Source organism: Rhincodon typus, chromosome 2, assembly GCF_021869965.1.
Source record: "Rhincodon typus isolate 14 chromosome 2, sRhiTyp1.1, whole genome shotgun sequence".
In the NCBI taxonomy this organism is placed as follows: Eukaryota; Metazoa; Chordata; class Chondrichthyes; order Orectolobiformes; family Rhincodontidae; genus Rhincodon; species Rhincodon typus.
The window spans coordinates 39255065-39275804 of record NC_063333.1 but is presented as its reverse complement, the minus strand read 5'-3'; the positions used below and the strand labels follow the sequence as shown (position 1 = coordinate 39275804).

Here is a 20740-nt window from a genome sequence, read left to right as displayed (position 1 = left end):
GGTCATCCAAGAGGTCTTGCTTTGTGAGTTTAGTAAGATAATCGACTCCATTGGCATCACTCTTCAGCTCAAGTCCAATCTTTCTTGACAAACGCATATTTCTGGTAGGTTGTTGAACACAAGGCCCAGAAAGATTTTCCCAGGTCAAAGCATGGAAAAGAGACAGAATTCTGAATTCTAACCTGCGTAAAAGTCAGCACAGATCAGGAGACAATTATGGGACCTTCCTGCTCATAGGGATCAGCTAGTTAATGGATAAACCTGGGCCATTAGGGGAACATGACATCTACATTTAAACTCTTGAATTGGAATACTGTCTGAGGGTCCAGTGTGGAGTTAACAAGCCTTGGACTGAGGTAGGGTGGGGGACATGTACTTCAACTCCCATTAATAGCTTTGCCTACCAACAGGAAAATGACCAGTCCAAGTGACTGCACCTGACATCCAACCAATAACCTGCATCTCCCTGGCCACCATTCCTTCACTACACTGTCTCCATTGTCTGGCTCTCTCCAGTTGCTGTGTAGACCTTCCCAAAGTTGGTAGATCATGCGCATGCTTGGAACATGGACAAGGAGATGGCAAGATGCAGCTACAAGCTCAGATCGGTGGGCCTGGCCTCCTGGTTCCATGAAGTGCAGCATGGTAAATTGGAGGGGGGCCCGTAACTGAGGGTCACTTACTGGGGTGCTGATCAGGTTTTGATTTTTGAAAGCTAGAAAGGAGGGTCTGACAAGGCAATTGACTGTGGTGGTATCACACTTCAGCTCAAGCCTGATCTTTCCTGACCCGAGCAGACTTCTGGTAGGAGCAGCTCCTCTTTGTCAGCCATAGCTTCCCAGAATCCTGGATCACTTCTGTCTGAAACTCCTGACAGTGCCATCTTGAAGACTGCCTATGCTGCTTTTGATTGCTTCAGAATTACATAGTAGATCCCCTTCACAGTGTGCAACCACCTGTCAGTGGCAATTACTTCATTTGTAGCCAACACTGAACTACATATTAGCCGATGTGGCAATCAGGGTAACACCACAAGGACAAGGACCTTTCAAATTGTACTTCACTTGATGATTTAATTCTGCTTCACTCACCACAGATCTGCCAGACCTGTTAAATATTTTGAGAATTTTCAGTTTTTATTTCAGATTTCCAGAATCTGCAGTACTTTGCTTTTGTTTTGGTGAGGGTATTGAACTGGCTGCTATATGGAAGGTTTGAAGAAAATCACAATTACGCAGTTAAGGAGAGGCTTGACACATACACGAGGGAAAAGGGAGTAAGCCGGAGAAAATAATTACAGTTTCGGGTACCTTGTGTGGACTATAAACACCTACATCACACATTAGCCATGTTCTTACTGAATGATAGAACATGTATACAGACCAGTTGGGCTGAATGGTCTGTTCTGTTTCAAAGAACAAAGAAAATTACAGTACAGGAACAGGCCCTTCGGCCCTCCAAGCCTGCACTGACATGCTGCCCGTCACAACTAAAACTCCCTACCCTTCCGGGAACCGTATCCCTCTATTCCCATCCTGTTCATAGAACATAGAACATAACAGCGCAGTACAGGCCCTTTGGCCCTCGATGTTGCGCCGACCTGTGAAACCAATCTGAAGCCCATCTAACCTACACTATTCTATTATCATCCATATGTTTATCCAAGGACAATTTAAATGCCCTTAAAGTTGGCGAGTCAACTATTTTTGCAGGCAAGGCATTCCACGCCCTTACTACTCTCTGAGTAAAGAACCTACCTCTGACATCTGTCCTATATCTATCACCCCTCAATTTAAAGCTATGTCCCCTTGTGCTAGCCATCACCATCTGAGGAAAAAGGCTCCCACTGTCCACCCTATCTAATCCTCTGATCATCTTGTATGTCTCTATCAAGTCACCTCTTACCCTTCTTCTCTCTAACGAAAACAGCCTCAAGACTCTCAGCCTTTCCTCATAGAACCTTCCCTCCATACCAGGCAACATCCTGGTAAATCTCCTCTGCACCCTTTCCAATGCTTCCACATCCTTCCTATAATGCGGTGACCAGAACTGTACGCAATACTCCAAGTGCGGCCAAAGTGTATTTGTCCAGACGCCCTTTAAAAGTCACTCTAGTATCTGCTTCCACTACCTGCCCCAGCAGCGAGTTCCAGGCACCCACCACCCTCTGTGTTAAAAAATTTGCCTTGTACATCAGCTTTAAACCTTGCCCTTCGCACTCTAAACCTATGGCCCCTGACAACTGACTCTTCTACCCTGGGAAAAAGCTTCTGACTCTCCAGTCTGTCCATGCCCTTCATAATCTTGTAGACCTCTATCAGATCGCCCCTCAACCTCCGTCATTCCAGTGAGAACAATCCAAGTTTCTCCATCCTCTCCTCATAGCTAATGCCCTCCATACCGGGCAACATTCTGGTAAATCTTTTCTGTACCCTCTCCAAAGCCACCACATCCTTCTGGTAGTGTGGCGACCAGTACTGAACACAATATTCCAAATGCAGCCTAACTAAGGTTCTATGAAGCTGCAACATTACCTGCCAATTTTTAAACTCAATGCCCCCGCCAATGAAGGCATGCATACCATAGGCCTTGTTTACTACCTTTTCCATCTGCGTTGCCACTTTCAGTGACCTGTGTACCTGTACATCCAGATCCCTCTGCCTATCAGGACTCTTAAGGGTTCTGCCATTTACTTGATATTTTCCATATGGATTCCAAAATGCATTACCTCACATTTTTCTGGATTAAACTCCATCAGCCACCTCTCTGCTCAAGTTACCAACCGATCTATACCCTGCTGTATCCTTTGACAGTCCTCATCACTATCTGAAATTCCACCAACCTTTGTGTCATCGGTAAACTCACTGATCAGACCAGTTACATTCTCCTCCAATTCATTTATATGTATTACAAACAGCAAAGGTCCCAACACTGATCCCTGAGGAATGCCACTAGTCACAGCCCTCCATTCAGAAACGCACCCTTCCACTGCTACCCTCTGTCTTCTATGACTGAGCCAGTTTTTTATCCAGCTTGCAAGCTCACCTCTGACCCCGTGCGACTTTACCTTCTGTATCAGCCTGCCATGAGGGACCTTGTCAAAGGCCTTACTGAAGTCCACGTAGACAACATCCACTGCCCTACCCTCGATCATCGATCATCTTCATCACTTCCTCAAAAAACTCAAATCAAGTTAGTGAGACACGACCTCCCCTTCACAAAACCATGTTACCTCTCGCTAATACGCCCATTGATTTCCAGTTAGGAGTAAATCCTGTCTCGAAGAATCCTCTCCAATAATTTCCCTACCACTGACGTAAGGCTCACCGGGCCTGTAATTTGCTGGATTATGCTTGCCACCTTTCTTAAACAAAGGAACAACACTGGCTATTCTCCAATCCTCTGGGACCTCCCCTGTTCCCAGTGAGGATACAAAGATTTCCTTCAAGGCCCCAGCCATTTCCTCCCTTGCCTCTCTCAGTATTCTGGGGTATATCCCATCAGGCCCTGGGGACTTATCTACCTTAATGTTTTTCAAGACCCCCAATACCTCTTCCCTTTTGATCTCAACAGGACCCAAACTATCTACACACATTTTCCCAGTCTCATCATCTCCCCTTGACTGCACAGGATCACTCCAGTTTCCTCCTACAGTCTAAAGATATGCAGGGTAGGTGAATTGGCCATACTAAATTGCCCATAGTGTCCAGGGAAGTTTAGGTTAGGTGGGTTAGACATTGGCAATGCGGGGGTAAGGCAATGGGTCTGGGTTGTATGCTCTTTGGAGGGGCGATGTGGACTTGTTGGCCCAAATGGCCTGTTTCCACATTGTCCACATTACATGACGCTGTCTGACCCGCTGTGATCTCCAGCATTTGTTGTTTCCAGTACAGACTCCAGCACCTGCAGTAATTTGTTGCTACAGCATGCATAGGCCATGCGGCCCTACATGCCTGTTGCACTACTCACTATCCTGTTCCAGTTTTATCTCCATATCCTTTCATCCCTTCAGACCTCGGAAATATATCTAACTCCTTTTAAAAAATATTCAAAGTTCTGGGCTCAGACGCTTCCTGTTGCAATGAATTCCACAGGTTCCTCACTCTCTGGGTGAAAAGAAAATTCCTTATCTCTGGCAAAAATGGTTTCCATCTGCTCCTTTTTTCGTATGTATCTCCCTGCTTATCTTTACTCTGCATTCGCGGTTATTAATGCCCCATTCACACCTCATCCAGACACTTCTTTTGTCTCTTTACTTCTCCATCACCCTCTTGATTTTGCAACACGAGACCTTTTGTCAGTGAAGCTCTCCCACCCTTCATCTGCTCATTGCCTTTGTTCAATGCCGCCCTCCCCATGCTCACCGACCTGAAGCGTTCACCCAGTTTCAGAGCCCACAGCAGAGAAAAAAGCCCTTCCGCCCATCGAATCTGTGCCAGTCAAAAACAGCCCTCTAACTATTTAAATACCATTTCCTGCACTTTGTCCATAGTCTTGTCCGTAATGGCATCACATTTAAACTGAAATTGCTGAAAAAACTCCGCATGTCTGGCAGCATCTGCAGAGAGAATAGATCTAAGGAAAGGAAACTCGACCCGAAAAGTTAACTCTGATTTCTCTTCACAGATGCTGCCAGGCCTGCAGAACCTGGTCAACAACTTCTGTTTTGTTTCTGATTTACAGCATCCGCATTTCTTACGGTGTTTATTTTATACATCAAAATAGTTCTGGAATGTTATGACGGTTTCTACCTCTACCAGACTCCCGGCAGTAAGTTTCAGAATCCCCCCACTATCTGAGTGAAAAAGAATCCTCACATCTCATCGAAACCTCCTGCCCCTTACCATCAATTCGTGTCCCCGATACTGATTCCACCACTAAGTAGAAAGATTCGTTCTTGTTTACTCTGTCTATTTCCCTCATAAATTTATACATCACAATCACTTCCTCCTCAGTCTACAACAAAAACAGAAGTTGCTGGAAAAGCTCAGCAGGTCTGGCAGCATCTGGTAAGAAAAAAAACTGAGACAATGTTTTGGGTCCGATGACCCTTCCTCAATCTATTCTGCTCTAACTAAACTAACTCCAGTCTCCGAGGGTGGAGTGGTTTCCTGCTGATAGATTAGATTCTGTCCTGCTGGGCAGAATGATCTGTTATTATCCCCCAAATACTAAATAGCCTTCTGTGCACCCAAACCAGTGCCAAGATTGACTACAGTCCCACATCCACTAGATCCAGCAGCGTGTAACTGGGATTGGGAGAAAGGGGAAAAGAGAGGGTTGACGATATGATCTAACACACAGTGACCTACAGTTCACCTACATTACCGGGATACAGACAAGCAAATGTACATTACACTCCCTAAAGTCACAATCTTCTTCCTAAGTTAGTGCAGCCTGACCAACAATGCCCATGTCTTGAACATTAACCGTGAGTCTAACCCATGCTCTACAGATCCCTTCTCTCACCTCCAACACACCCCAGCCTCCTGGGCACCACCCCAAGGCCTCCTACCCTCCCTCGACCTCTTCATCTCCAACTGCCGTCACGACATCGATTGCCTCAACCTCTCCACCCCTCTCACCCACTCCAACCTCTACCCCATGGAACGTGCAGCCCTCCGCTCCCTCCGCTCCAACCCTAACCTCACTATTAAACCAGCAGATAAAGGGGGTGCAGTAGTGGTATGGCGCACTGATCTTTACATAGCTGAGGCCAGGCGCCAACTCTCTGACACCTCCTCCGGTTATCCCCTCGATCATAACCCCACTCCTGACCACCAAAACAACATCTCTCAAACAAATTACAACCTCATCACCTCAGGTGACCTCCTGCCCACAGCCTCCAACCTCATCGTTCCCCAACCACGCACCGCCCATTCCTATCTCCTTCCCAAAATCTACAAACCTGACTGTCCCGGCCGACCCATTGTCTCTGCCTGCTCCTGCCCCACTGAACTTATCTCCTCTTACCTTGAGATAGTAGGAACTGCTGATGCTGGAGAATCTGAGATAACAAGGTGTAGAGCTGGATGAACACAGCAGGCCAAGCAGCAATAGAGGAGCAGGAAAGCTGACGTTTTGGGTCTGGACCCTTCTTCAGAAATGATGTGTTCATCCAGCTCCACACCTTGTTATCTCTCTCTCCTCTTACCTTGACTCTGTTTTCTCCCCCCTGGTCCAGGAACTCCCCACCTACGTCTGGGACACCATTCATGCCCTCCACCTCCTCCAAGACTTCCAATTCCCTGGCTCCCAACACCTCATCTTCACTATGGACATCCAGTCCCTGTACACTTCCATTCCCCATGCAGATGGCCTAAAAGCCCCTTGCTTTTTCCTCTCCCGCAGGCCCAACCAGTCCCCTTCCACCGACACCGACACCTTTATCCACTTAACCGACCTCGTCCTTACCCTTAACTTCTCCTTTGACTCCTTCCACTTCCTTCCGACTGTGGGGGTGGCCATGGTAACCTGCATTGGCTCATACTATCTCCTTCACAGATGCTGCCAGACCTGCTGAGCTTTTCCAGCAACTTTGTTTTTGTTGGCTCATACTATGCCCGCCTCTTCGTAGGATCCGTGGAACAGTCCGTCTTCCGTAGCTACACTGGCACTATCCCCCACTTCTTCCTCTGCTACATCGATGACTGTATCAGCACTTGCTCGTGCTCCCACGAGGAGCTCGAACAGTTCATCAACTTTACTAACACCTTTCACCTCAACCTCAAATTCCGATATCTCTGATACCTCCCTCTCCTTCCTAGACCTCTCTGTCTCCATCTCTGGTGACTGCCTCAAAACCGACATCTATTTCAAGCCCACCGACTCCCACAGCTACCTGGACTACACCTCCTCTCACCCACCCTCCTGCAAGAATGCAATCCCCTACTCCCAATTCCTCCGCCTCCGCCGCATCTGCTCCCACAATGGGGTGTTCCACTCCTGAACATCCCAGGTGTCCTCTTGTTTCAAGGACCGCAACTTCCCACTTCGGTGGTCGAAAATGCTCTCGACTGCATCTCTTGCATTTTCCGCACCTCTGCCCTCACATCCCTTCCCCCCAATAAAAACAAAGACAGAATTCCCCTTGTCCTCACAAACATATCCAACATATCATTCTCTGCCACTTCCACCACCTACAATCCAACCCCACAACCAAAAATATATTTCCCTCCCCACACCTATCTGCCTTTCATAGGGACCGCTCTCTCTGCAACTCCCTCATCCGCACTACACTCCCCATTATCCCCACCACCCCGGCACCTTTCCCTGCAACTGCAGGAAGTGCCACACCTGCCCCTACTCCTCCCCCCTCACCTCCATTCTAGGCACCAAACAAACCTTCCACATTAGACAGATGTTCACCTACACATCCATCAATATGGTCTACTGTATCCGCTGCTCCCAATGTGGCCTCCTCTACATCGGAGATACCAAGTGGAGGCTCGGAGACTGCTTTGTAGAGTGCCTATGTTCTGTTTGCGACAAACGACAACACCTTCTGGTTGCGAACCATTTTTTAACTCCCTCTCCCACTCCCTGGGTGACATGTCTATCCTGGGTCTCCTCCAGTGTCACAATGACACCACCTGCAAACTGGAGGAGCAGCACCTCATATTCCACCTCGGGAGCCTACAGCCCAATGGCCTAAATGTGGATTTTACCAGTTTCAAAATCTCCCCACCACCGGCCTCATCCCATGACTAACCCTCCCTCTCATCCTCGCCTCCTTGACCTGACACAACCTGTCCATCTTCTCTCCCACCTATCTGCCCCTCCCACCTTACTGACCAATCACCACCACTGCCTACCTACACTCACCTACCTTCCCCAAGCCCATCCCTCCTCTCTCTATTTATTTCTGAGCTCCCTTCCCCCTCCCCCATTTCTGAAGAAGGGTCCCGACTTTCCTGCTCCTCTGGCTGGCCTGTGTTCCTCCAGCTCCACACTTTGTTACCTCTGACTCCAGCTTCAGCAGTTCTTACTACGTCTTCTTAAAATCTGATTACTTTTCCTTCTGTAACAAAGTATCACATCTCTAATATCACAGATGAATGAGAGACACAGGATTTTTAAACACAGCCACAGAGAGACAGAGTCAGGGAGAGAGAGACACACAAGTCATGATAGACCATAAAATGTAGGAGCAGAATAAGGCCATTCGGCTCATCAACATCGCTCCACTGTTCGATCACGGCTGACATGTTTGTCAACTCCATTCTCTTGCCTTCTCCCTGTAACCCATGATCCCCTTGCTAATCAAGACCTTAGTTATCTCTGTCTTAAATACACTCAATGACTTGGCCTCCACAGCTTTCTGCAGCAACGAGTTTCACAGATTAACCACCTTCTGGCTGAAGAAATTCCTCCTCATCTCAGTTTTAAAGAGTTGTATCTTCACTCTGTGGCTGTGCCTTTGGGTGCTAGATACTATAAATCAGCCTGCTTAGATATGTTACGTCACACCTCTGGAGTAGGTGGGACTTGAACCCAGACATTCTGCACCACAAGAGGCCAAAAGACCTGAAATCCTCCAAATTGGAATTGAACCAACAACCTAAGGCCGTTGGTTTTGTGACGCACTACAGTTCTCTGCTCTACCAGCTGAGCTATCAGAGTGTCAGTTGGATTATATGCTGTTGAATAAGAATCAGTGTTACAATCATCATATTACACTGCACCTTGCCAATGGAATAATCAGCTATGTTGTGAAGTCAACCACTTAGCTTAATTGTTTGGTGGGAACACTGGGCATAGCAAGATCAATAGTTTAATTGCTCTTCAGGATACAAGTCAGAATCCAAAATGAAATATTGTAATACTTACTTTTAAATAAAGGATGTTGAATAGTGTTGCAGAAATGGAGATGTGTTTAACCTAGTTGCTCCTTTTACACCAGAATGTCTAACTGCCATAAACACAAAAAGCTTTTAATAAACCAAAAATTTAATTGTCATTTAGTCAAGCAAGATTGCCAATTTGAATCGTGTCCACCAGCATTTGAAGTTAAATCTAACCCCTTGTCATTCTGATGAAAAGTCATCAGTCTTAAACATTAACGTTTTTTTGTTCCACAGTTGTTGCCAGAGCAGTTGATCGCTTCTTACATTTCCTTTCTTTAAACTCCATTTGGCAGCCTCTGCAGTATTTTGGTTATATTACAACATTCTAAAATTGTTTATCTATTACAATGTGTGATGTTTACAGTACTGTGTGCCATTTCAAACTTTTAAAAAATATCCTGTGATGTTGCTCATTTTTAAGTCTGAGGGTGCACTTTCAACCAAGGAACAACTCTAGAAATGTGTAAACTACTGAGAGGGTTATAATTTGAGAAAAGCAAATACACTGTGGTGAGATGGGAGTGGGAGCATAGGAGGGTTTAGCACAGACCACCTCACCACCCAAAAAAAAAGTGTTCATGCACAAATTTCTAACTGCTGCTGTTAGTTAGGTTACACAGCAATTGGGAAGTTACATTTCTAAAGAAACAGTTGCGTTCTGAGAAAGATGGTTTAAAAATGTCATAACAGGAAGTATTCTGCACAACTTGGATCACTGTTGAGTAACACCTTTTACCTCAAATAAAAGCTTAAAACAATTCAGGGTTAAGATGCCAAAGACTACTACAACCAATAACCGCATCAAATATTTTGAAAGGCTGTTTGAGGTCATATAACATTTTTACTGTGAAGCAATTAATTATTGATTTGCAGCTCTTAAAACAGATACAAATGAAGATCGCAACAAATTATTGGGCCACGAATCCTAACATCAGTTTAGACATAAGATGTAGGTGCAGAAGTGAGCTATTCAGTCCATCGGGTCTGCTTCACCATGCAATGAGACCAAGGCTGATCTGATAGCCCTCAATTCCACTTTGCTGTCTTTTTCCAAGAACTCTTGATTCCCTTACAGATTAAAAACCTATTTCAGCCTTGGATATACTTAATCATCCAGCCTCAACAGTGCTCTGTGGTAAAGAATTCCACCAATTTGACAGCCTCAGAAGAAATTCACCTTCATCTTTTTTAAACGTGCAACCCCTTATTCTGAGATTATACCCTCTTGTCCTAGACTTTCCCACAAGGGGAAACAACCCTTCCACATCAACCTTGTTAAGTCCCCCAGGAATTTTCCCAGTTGCAATTGGGTCACCTCTCATTCCCTTGAGATCCAATGGGTACAGGCCCAACCTGCTCAGCCTTTCCTTCTAAGACAATCCTCCATACCTGGTATCAACGTGGTGCACATTCTCTGGTGTATTTCCAATGCCAGTATATTTTCCCTCAGGAGCTCAAAACTGTTCACAGCATTCCAACTATGGTCTGACTACTGCCTTGTTTGTGCTGTGGGTTCATGTCAAACATAATTGCTTTAACTGTCCTTTTGACATGGGTTTCCCATTTAAAATGCTAGCATTAGCATCATGCCATTTTTAAAATGACCTAAGAGTAACTTACTTTCAAAAAAGTAGTAGTTTGATGTGGTGCACTAGTAATCATTTTAACTGTAATATGCAGCATATCAACACCAAACCAACAAATGTGATTATTTTTCAGAGGACAAACCAGAGTTATTGCCCATCTAAATCCAGGGATGAAAGCAAAAGATGTTCTCAATCTTCTTGACATTATTTTAATAAAAAGACAAAGTGACACCCAAAGGTTCTGCATGAAAGGCTACCAATTAGGTCAAAACAGACATGAATTTAGGAACATGGGACAAAGTTTACAATAGTAGAAAATATCTACTGAATGAATTCAGAATGGAAAAGATACTAAACAGAATGCTGTCGGTTTCTTCCACTTGTAAATTAGGATAATGATCAGGATTCAAAATTGATCTATTCCTGAAATTATCTAAAACTGAGACAGTTTTGGACTGCATACCTAAAACAGGATAGATATTTTCAAATCCTACCTGTTCAGAGATGATACTATGCACTAACCAGGTAGGATTTGAAGCTGGGTCTAGATAAAAACCGAAAGAACTGCAGATGTTGTAAATCAGGAACAATAACAGAATTTGCTGGAAAAGCTCAGCGGGTCTGGCAGCATCCGTGAGGAAAAAAATCAGAGTCAATGTTCCGAGGAACAGTCACCAGACCCGAAACGTTGACTCTGATTTTTTCCTCACAGATGCTGCCAGACCTGCTGAGCTTTTCCAGCAACTTCTGTTTTGAAGCTGGGTCTCCTGGCTCAGAGGTTAGACTAGGTTAGATTGGGATGTCTGGTTGGTGTGGATGAGTCAGACTGAAGGGTTTGTTTCCGTGCTATATAACTTATGGCTCTATTCTTGTACTCAAATCTTCTTGCTATAAAGATTAATTTATCGTTTACCTTCCTATTTCCTGTTGCAAGTGCGGGTACTTTTGGATATTAACATTTCCTAGTCCCTTGTGACTTAAGGAATACTCTACACCTGCATTCCTCATACCACAGTTGATCGCCTCACACTTATCATGTTCATATTCCATTTGCTATGTTCTTGACCATCCACCGAGTCTGTCCAAATACTATTGAAGCCTTTTTGCATCATCCTTACAACAATCATTTCTACCTTGCTTTGTATCATAAGACCACAGGCCATAAAATTAGATCATTCAGCCCATCGAGTCTATTCTGCCATTCAATCAGATCACGTTTGATCTGATAATCCTGAACTCCATTTTCATACCTTTTCCCCATAATCCCTAATTCTGTTACCGACTAAAAATCTACCTCAGCCTTGAACATACTTTTGATCCACCCTCGACAGCCTTCTGTAGTGAAGGATTCCACAGATCCAATACCCTCAGAGCAGAAATTCCTCATCTCTGTCTTATGTGGGTGACCCCTTATTCTGAGGCTATTCTCTCTGATCCTAGGTTAAACAACTTCACAAGGTTAAACAACTTCACAACATCTACCTTGTCAGGTTCCCTAAGAATCTTTTACATTTCCAGAAGGTCACCTCTCATTCTTCTAAGCTCCAATGAGTACAGGTCCAAACTACTCCGACTCAAGGAAATCCCTCCATATCCAGGATCAACCTAGTGAATCTTCTCTGGATATTGTAACGCCAGTATATCTTTCCTTAGGTAAGAAGCCCAAAACTGCCCACAGTATTCCAGTTGCAGGCTAAATAGTGCCTAGTATAGTTTTGGTAAGACCTCACTATTTTTATATTCCATTCCTTTGAAATAAAGGCCAACATTTCATTTGCCTTCTCTACTACCTGAACATATATGCTAACTTTGTGTAACTTACGCTCTACAACTCCAAAATCCCTGTGTGTAGATTTATGCAGTCTTGTTCCATTTAAATAATATTCAGCTCCTCTATTCTTCTTGCCAAAGTGCGTAACTGCACATTATCCCACATTGTATTTCATCTGCAAAATCTTTTGTCCACTTTCTTAACCAGTCAAAATTACTTTGCAGACTCTGTCATCCTGAGCACGTGTTTTCTCACCTATAGCTATGTCATCGCCCCAACACCGACCTTGATGGAACTCCACTAGTTGCAGCTTGCCATCCTGAAAATGCCCATTTATCTCAACTTTTTGTCTTCTATTAGTTAGCGAATCCTCCATCCATGCTAATACACTACCTACAACACATCATTGACTCTTATCTTAAGTAGTTCACGTGTAGTACCTTATCAAACACCTTCTGGAAATCCAAATATATTTCATCCACTGCTTCACCTTTATTTATCTTGTTCGTTACCTTCTCACAGAATTCTAATTAATTTGTCCGACACAATTTCCCCTTCATGAAGTCATGCTGACTCTGCTTGATCATGTTATGTATTTCTAAATGTTCTGCTATTTCATCCTTTATAATAGATTCTGACATCTTCCCGAAACAAATGTCAAGCTAAATGGTGTACAATTACTGGTTTCTGTCACCTTCCCTTTTTTAATAAAAGAGTTATACTGGCGGTTTTCCAATCCTTTGGGATTTTTACAGAATCTAAAGATTCTTAGAAGGTTACTGCCAGCACATCCTCAGTAACTTTAATATCTTTTAATATCCTCGGGGGCTTCCTATCAGGTCCAAGGGACTTATCCATGTTTAACCCCATTTGCTTCCTTCGTACTTTTTCGCTAGTGATAGCGACTGTATTTATTTCCCATCCTCCTTTGTTCCTTGATTATTTGGTACTTCTGGGATGCTTTTTGTGTCTTCTAATAGAAGACTGATGCCAAGTATGTATTCAACTCCTCTCCCATTCCATGGTTCCCCATTGTTTCCTCAGCCTTGTTCTCCAAAGGAGCCAATATTAATGATGGCCCCTGACTTCCTTTGTATATGTTGAACGGAACTCTTGCAATTAATATGTAGATAGGCAGCAAGTTTACATGCTTAAATTTTGTCTTCTCGCTCTATTATTCTTTTGGTCATCATTTATAGGAGGTTGAGGAGTGACCTTATTGAGGTTTATAAAATCATGAGGGGTACAGATAAGGTGAATAACAAAAGGTCTTTTCCCTCGGGTGGGAGGGAGTTCAAAACTAGGGGGAAATATTTTTAAGGTGAGAGAAGAAAGTTTTAAAAAGACATGAGGGCAACGTTTTTACACTGGGAGTAGTTCATATGTGGAATGAACTGCCAGAGGTAGTGATGGATGCAGGTACAGTTACAACATTTAAAAGACATTTGGATAAGTACATGAATAGGAAAGGTTTACAGGGATATGGGCCAAATGGAGGCAAGTGGGACAAGTTTAGTTTGGGATCATGGTTGGCACAGACTAGTTGGACTGAAGATTTTGAAAGCTTTTCCAATCCTCTGACTCAATAGATTTTTGTCCAACTTTGTGTTTTTCTCTCAATTTTATGCTATCCTTAATTTCCCTGTTTATCCATGGCTAATTTATCGCCTGCCTAGAATCCTTCTTTCCCACTAGAACGTATCTTTGTAGCAAGCCATGAAGCATTTTCTGAAATGTCTACCATTGTTCCTCAACTGTCTTTGCTTCTAAATCCCTTTCTCAGTCCACTCCAGCTAGCTTGGCCCTGATTTCTTTATAATTATCTTTATTTAAAATTAGCACAATGGTTTCTGACCCAAGTTACTCCCTCTCAAACTGAATGCTAAATTCTACCACGTTATCATGACTGTTTCCTAGGGGATTTTGTACTCTGACATCATTTATCCACAAATTTGGAAATTTTGCACTTGATTGTTCATCAAAATCATCTTGAGATCATCACAGATTGTGAACAGCTGAGCTCAAGGCACCATATCCACTGGTTCCCCTTTACATTTTTCGCTAATTATATCCTCAAAACAACTAACTGGTTTGTCAAACGTAATTTTCCTTCTACAAATCCATGTCAATTCTGAAGCAATCAGATTATACTGTCTAATTTCCAGTAATTGCATCCTTTATAATAGATTCTATTATTTTCCCTACTACTGACATTGTGCTAACAGGCCTGTAGTTAGAATGAGATGTTTACAGCAGAGGAGACCATTTAGCCCTTTGTATTCAGACAGGTCAACAAAGATCTGGTTACACTAATCCCATTTTCCAACTTTTGGCCCATAGCACTGGAGGCTACAGCAGTGCATTTGAATATCTAATTACAGCTTAAATTTTATAAGGGTTTGTGACACAACCACCCTTTCAGGCAATGAGTTCCAGACACCCACCACCCTCGACATGAAACAAATCCTCAAATCTCCTCTTAGCCTTCTGCTCAAACTTAAAACTGTGCCCCTGGTTATTGACCCTTCCAATGGATCCCAGGTTTAAATACCAGGCGGGAAAACAGCAGGGTAATGAAACGTCTGTGAACTAATGAACCAGCTCGGCAAGTGAACCAACCACAGCATCCACAACCCGAGCTACAAATCTATTCAAGAACCTTATTGACCTTCCTGCTAATAACAAATATGTCATCCTATCTATGCTCCTCCATCTTACACACCTCTATCAGACACCCTGTATGGTGTGGTAAGTAATGATGTATAATTTTGAGCTCTCCCATGAAGGGGATGGTATCCAAATCAAAGGCTGTAATATTGAGCCTGTACAGGGTATTGCTTTATTCCACCTGGAGTATCACAGGTAGTGCAATCTGGCTACAAGTTACAGGATGGTCATTATATGCCACCTGTCTCATAAGCAACATCAGATATCTCAATTACAAGGACAGGTGATCAAATCCGAATTTGTATGTACTACAGAAGACGGAGTATAGATCTTACTGAGATATTCAAGACCCATCACGTTGTTGATAGTGGAACCCTGAGAAACTGCTTATCATGGTCTAAGAAATAACAGAAGAGGGCAGGATATTAAGATCAGACTCAGAGAGGGAGGTGAACAGATAGTTCAGGTATCAGTACTTTACATTGTGAGGCCAGACTATTGGAGGTAAAATACTTACATTATTTTTTTAAAAAGTTACAGTTATGACAGAAGGCATGTTAATTAGCTTTGGATGGATTGGGCTGAATGGTTTCCAAAACAGAACTGGAATATACTTGAAAAGGAAATATATGCAGGGCTCTGGAGGTGTCAAATTAATTGAATACTCTTTCAAAGGGCCAGCACAGACACCAGACAAGATCTCATGGGAGACTGTAAACTGTACAGTATCTATAGCAAAACAAAATCTATTTCTCAAGTGTTTACAAATGGTATTTTCTGTAACATTTTCATTATGCTGTGATTGTTAAACTCCCGTGGCACTTTTTGAACATGACAGCATCCTGTTTGACAATTCTCCACCAACAAAAAAAAACTGGTTAACTGGTCATCAGCATGCTGTTATTTGTGGAGTCTTTGAAGGCTGCTACCATATTTGTTTACATAACAGTCATTGTGCTTCAAAGTAATTCATCACGCACGTTCTGCTTTGAGACATCTCAGATGTGATAAGCAAGCGGCTCTTTTTAAAAATTGATTGCTTACATATATTCACTTTCTTTTTAAAATGAATTTCCAACAACAGTTGAAACTATAAAAATACGACATACTGACTAGATTGCATTATCTTTTTATAATTCCCATTGGAATCTATGCTAATTATATTATCATATTGAGTCTTGACAATGCTATACACACAAAGAAACAAGGGTTACAATAGTGGAGAGGTTGGATAACCTCGGATTGTTTACACAGAGGCTCAGGGACGACCTGATAGAGGCCTACAAAATTATGAGAGACGTGGATAGATTAGTTAGTCAGAAGCTTTTTCCCAACAATGGAAAGGTCAACTACAAGAGGGCACAGGTTCAAGGTAAGAGGGGGAAGTTTAGGGGAGAAATGCGTGGAAAATTTTCCACACAGAGGGTGGTGGGTGCCTGGAACGCACTGCCAGTGGAGATGGTGGAAGCAGGCACGTTAGCAACGTTTAAAGCGTATCTTGATAGATACATGAATGGGAGGTGAACAGAGGGATAGAAACCATACATGGGCAACAAGTAGCAGTAAATTAGGATTAGGAATCGGTGCAGGTTTAGTGGGCCGAAGGGCCTGTTCCTGTGCTGTACTGTATTATATTATTGTTTTATTGCAAGGTCTTGATTTCACTATGAAAAAGGCATTTTTTAAAGTCATATATAGTATTAAATTGTTTTTTGAGCATACAAAAACAGAGAACAGAGAAAGAGCAAAAAATTAATAAAACCTAACACATCCCACAACATTACAATTTGACACGGTGACCCCATCATAGCACGTTGTTCGCCCACCCAGTTACAATCCAATTAGGAACTGTTAGTATTTAAATATGAACACCACATTTTAACAAACAGAACTATGTCACAAAATTTCTTCTTTATTAAACAAAACAAAACTTTATTGCAAATGAGAAAAATTACTAAAATACACACTATCAACTGAACATTATGCTTTATAACCATGTGTGCCATTCACTCAGGTTAACTTCTTACTTCCCCATGAATTCATATAAGGCACTTCAATCTGCAGTCACTTACTTCTGGAGGCTCCGTTCATAAATCAGAGAGTCATAGAGTGTCTGTCCAGGTCATTAAACATCCATCTACTCTAATCTCATTTTCCAGCACTTGACCCACAGCCTTGTATTCATCTAAATAGTGCTTAAATGTCTTGAGAGTTCCTGCTTGCACCACTATGTTATGCAGTGTGGTCCAGGACGGCTAACACTCCTGCTTCACAGCACCAGGGACCAGGCTTCAATTCCTTGAGCAGACTGCAAGAATTTGACAGAAAAAGCAGATGTAGAAATAGACTAAAATATTTCATTCATTCCTTCAGACAGTATGTATTATTTGCCATGAAGAAGACAGCTGGGATCTTGCACTTGGACTAGACAGAACAAGATCACACAAACTTGAATGAGAGTGGAGAATGCACCCAATCCAGAGAAGTCTTAGCCATGTTAGACGCTAAATCTACCTACAAGAAAAATTCCACATTCATTAATTCGAAATGAGAGCAATCAGAGCTAAGTTAGTTCCCACCATCAGACTTCATATAACTGTAGACAATTTTTCCAATGTTCTGACATTTGCACACATCTTGGTATTGCCCAAATATGGGTAGAAAGTCTGCCCAACACTACTGTGCAGATATCATAGTTAGTGAATAAAATGATAATTTAGAAGCCTCTACTTACATTTTGGCCACTTTTCCTGAGCTGGAGGGAAGTGAATCTGTGGAACTCATTGCCACAGAAGGCTGTGGAAGCCAAGCATTGAGTGTGCATTTGATTAGTAAAGGGATCAAAGGTTCTGGGGAGAAAAGCAGGGATTGTGAAACATATCAGCCATGATCAAATGGCAGAGGAGACCCAATGGGCTGATTGCCGAATTCTGTGCCTTATCTTATGGTCTTATTCGTGATGTGGAGATGCCAGTGTTGGACTGGGGTGGACAAAATCGGAAGGTGACTTCACCTGATGAAGGAGCAATGCTCAGAAAGCTTGTGATTTTAAATAAACCTATTAGACTATAACCTGGTATCATGTGACTTCCAACTTGATCTTATTTATAGCCACATTGAAATTTCAATTATAGAGTTATCTATATATTTGGTGTGAAGACTGATGCAAAATTGCTTTTAAAATGCTCTACCAGAACCTGCCATCCGGAAACCTTCAGTGGAGGAATAATGCTGCTATTTCTTTTCAGTTTTGACAAATAAACTAAAATTACTGAAAGCACGCTTTATGAAGTTGCAACAGGTAGCTCAAATGCTGGTTAAGTTCAAATAACTTGTATCAATACATCTCTAGATTCTCAAACAAATTAAAAAAAATTCAAAGTGCTATCAGAAGTAAATGGATGGAGAACCAAAGGAGAAGATTTTGGAGTGAGTAACCAAATGCTTGGTAAAAGAGGTGAGTTTTAAGAAAGTCTTAATGTTTAATGTTTGGAAATTATTGCTCATCAGCACCATATGCCAGATAGGTGGCAGAGGGCACAAGATGCACAAACATCAAAAAAAAAGTGTCATTTTCAATTCGAACCATTAACTTGGTTTCTATCTCCACAGATGTGGAGGGTTTCCAGCACTTCCTGGTTAATTCAGGAATTCCAGCACCTGCAGTATTTTGCTTTTTTTAATTTATACTAAAAGCAACATTGACGAATGCTATTTCAGTAAGCAATATGAAATCTAAACTACAACATCGCTCCCCATTTAATTTGTAAAATGACCAAAAATTCTCTTCTTCAATTATACTTTGCTCCTCAAGTGTACATCTGTTCTCAGTAATCTAAAACTGTTCTGTTCTTGATGGCTGGTTTTCTTTTTACTGTAGAAGTTAAATAACTTCTAATCCCCAAGCTGCCCATGGTCAGCATTACAACAAGGAGGCTCCTCCCATTAGCAAAAGCTAGGTGAATCCTCCAGCCTCATTCAAGTCCTCATGACCTTGTTCTCTTCAGTCCAAGTTCACAATTCCGTCTATCTTCTGTGTGACTAATAATACACAACAGCTGTGTCTACATTTTCTTTCTCTCTCAAATTCTTGCAGTCTTTTTTGTCTGTGAAGTTCAGTGGTATCTTTAAAAACCTCATAAGCCAATACCACAAAGTCCATACAGTGTGGAGCTGGAGAAACTCTTCTGAAACGTCGACTTTCCTGCTCCTCTGATCTGCCATGTTCTTCTAGCTCCATACTGTATTGACTCTGACTCCAGCAGCTGCAGTTCTTGCTTTCTGAGTGACCACAAAGTCCACCTCTATAACAAACTGAATCATATAGGATACACAAAAAAATTAATCTAGGGAGGAGTGGTAATATGAGGCCCTAGTGAGAAGAGTGCAAATTCACCAGGATGCTAGCTTCAAAAATGGAGAAGTCAAAAGTCCCAACAGCGGAGGGGAGCTCCTTGGCAGAAAGTGGCAGACTTTAGAGCAATGAACGTCAAGATGAAATGTTTATATTTACAAATTAAAGTAACAATTTATTTAAACAATTGCACATATTAACTTTTAATACTGTTTCTTATTGTTGTAATTGCAGGGAGATAGGCAAGAAAGCAATAGACAACAACAGAAGTAGTTTGAGTAATTTGACTGTTTCGATTTCTAGTTACTGGTATGTCTAGATTGGTACACTTGGCAGCTAATAAGCAAATTGTTTGTCTGGTTATATGCAAGATCCATATGATGGTGCCGGTGTTGCTTGTCTAGCTACAATCAAGTAATTGAACATATTGCATGGTTAATTGAACACATGGTGATTAGTGACGTTACTCAGAACATTCCATACATACATAACACTTCATGTGATACTCTACTCAAGGTATATTTTTAATTTATCTAATAGTAATGAAAGAGACAGAATGCTTTCAGCAAGCATTAATCTTGAACAGAAATGGCAATATAACTTTATCAATAGAATGTGCCAACATTTCTAAAATCATACACTGCATTGTTCATCTACTATTGAATCTTTTAATGCCAGTTCCAAATCTTTTGTACTGGTGCTTGTGGATATTTTTATCTTAGTGTTTGTTTCTTCTTGTAGATTCTGGTAGCGAAGTGAGGCAGTGGCTGAAGATCATTAAAAGACTTAAATCTGTACTCTCAAGGATCTCAAACGGTTTTAAAAATGCTCTTATGTACTTGCACTATTTTGCTTAATAATCAATTGTTCTGCAAATTGAAGTATCTCTGCTTCCCTACTCGATTTCCAATCCTCTCAATCAAGAAGTAATTCCTATCCTTATTGTACCCATAGTGATTGTGTCAACACTGGATGATGTCAATAAGCCATTGCTACAGCGAAAAAGCAAATGCAGGGGCCAAAATATTCTTCCACACCCCTAATGGGTCTCTCTACTTGGCCCCTTTGAACACATGCAAAAGTCTTTTCATTAATAAACTGGTTGTCTGACTGTAATTGGGGCAGGTTCACAGAATCCCTACCGTGCAGATAGAGGCCTTTAAGCCTGTAGAATCTGCACTGACCCTCCAAAGAGCGTCCAACCAGACCCACCCCTGACCTAGCCCCATAACCTTGCATTTGCCATGGTTAATCCACCTAGCCTGCATGTCACAGGACACTACAGGGCAATTTACCATGGCTAATGCACCAATTTGCACACCTTTGGACTGTGGATGGAAACCAGAGCAGCTGGAGGAAATCCACGCAGACACGGAGAGAACGTGCATACTCCAGACAGACAATCACCTAAAGCTGGAATCGAACCCAGGTCAGAGATAGTAGGAACTGCAGATGCTGGAGAATCCGAGACAACAAGGTGCAGGGCTGGATGAACACAGCAGGCCAAGCAGCATCA

General features: G+C 42.4%; 1 protein-coding gene across 4 annotated transcripts in view; it reads right to left on the bottom strand.

The window, feature by feature from the left end:
• pip4k2aa (phosphatidylinositol-5-phosphate 4-kinase, type II, alpha a) overlaps window positions 1–20740 on the bottom strand; it is a 266770-nt gene that overhangs the window by 143704 nt on the left and 102326 nt on the right. The window contains exon 1 of one of the 4 annotated variants that reach the window (XM_048609457.1): window positions 8351–8408. The exons of the other annotated variants lie outside the window; for them this stretch is intronic. Within the exon in view, the coding sequence (XP_048465414.1) occupies window positions 8351–8377 (27 nt within the window). The 5' untranslated portion in view covers window positions 8378–8408. Of the gene's footprint in view, window positions 1–8350; window positions 8409–20740 lie in introns of those variants that run through there. 4 annotated transcript variants of the gene reach the window in all.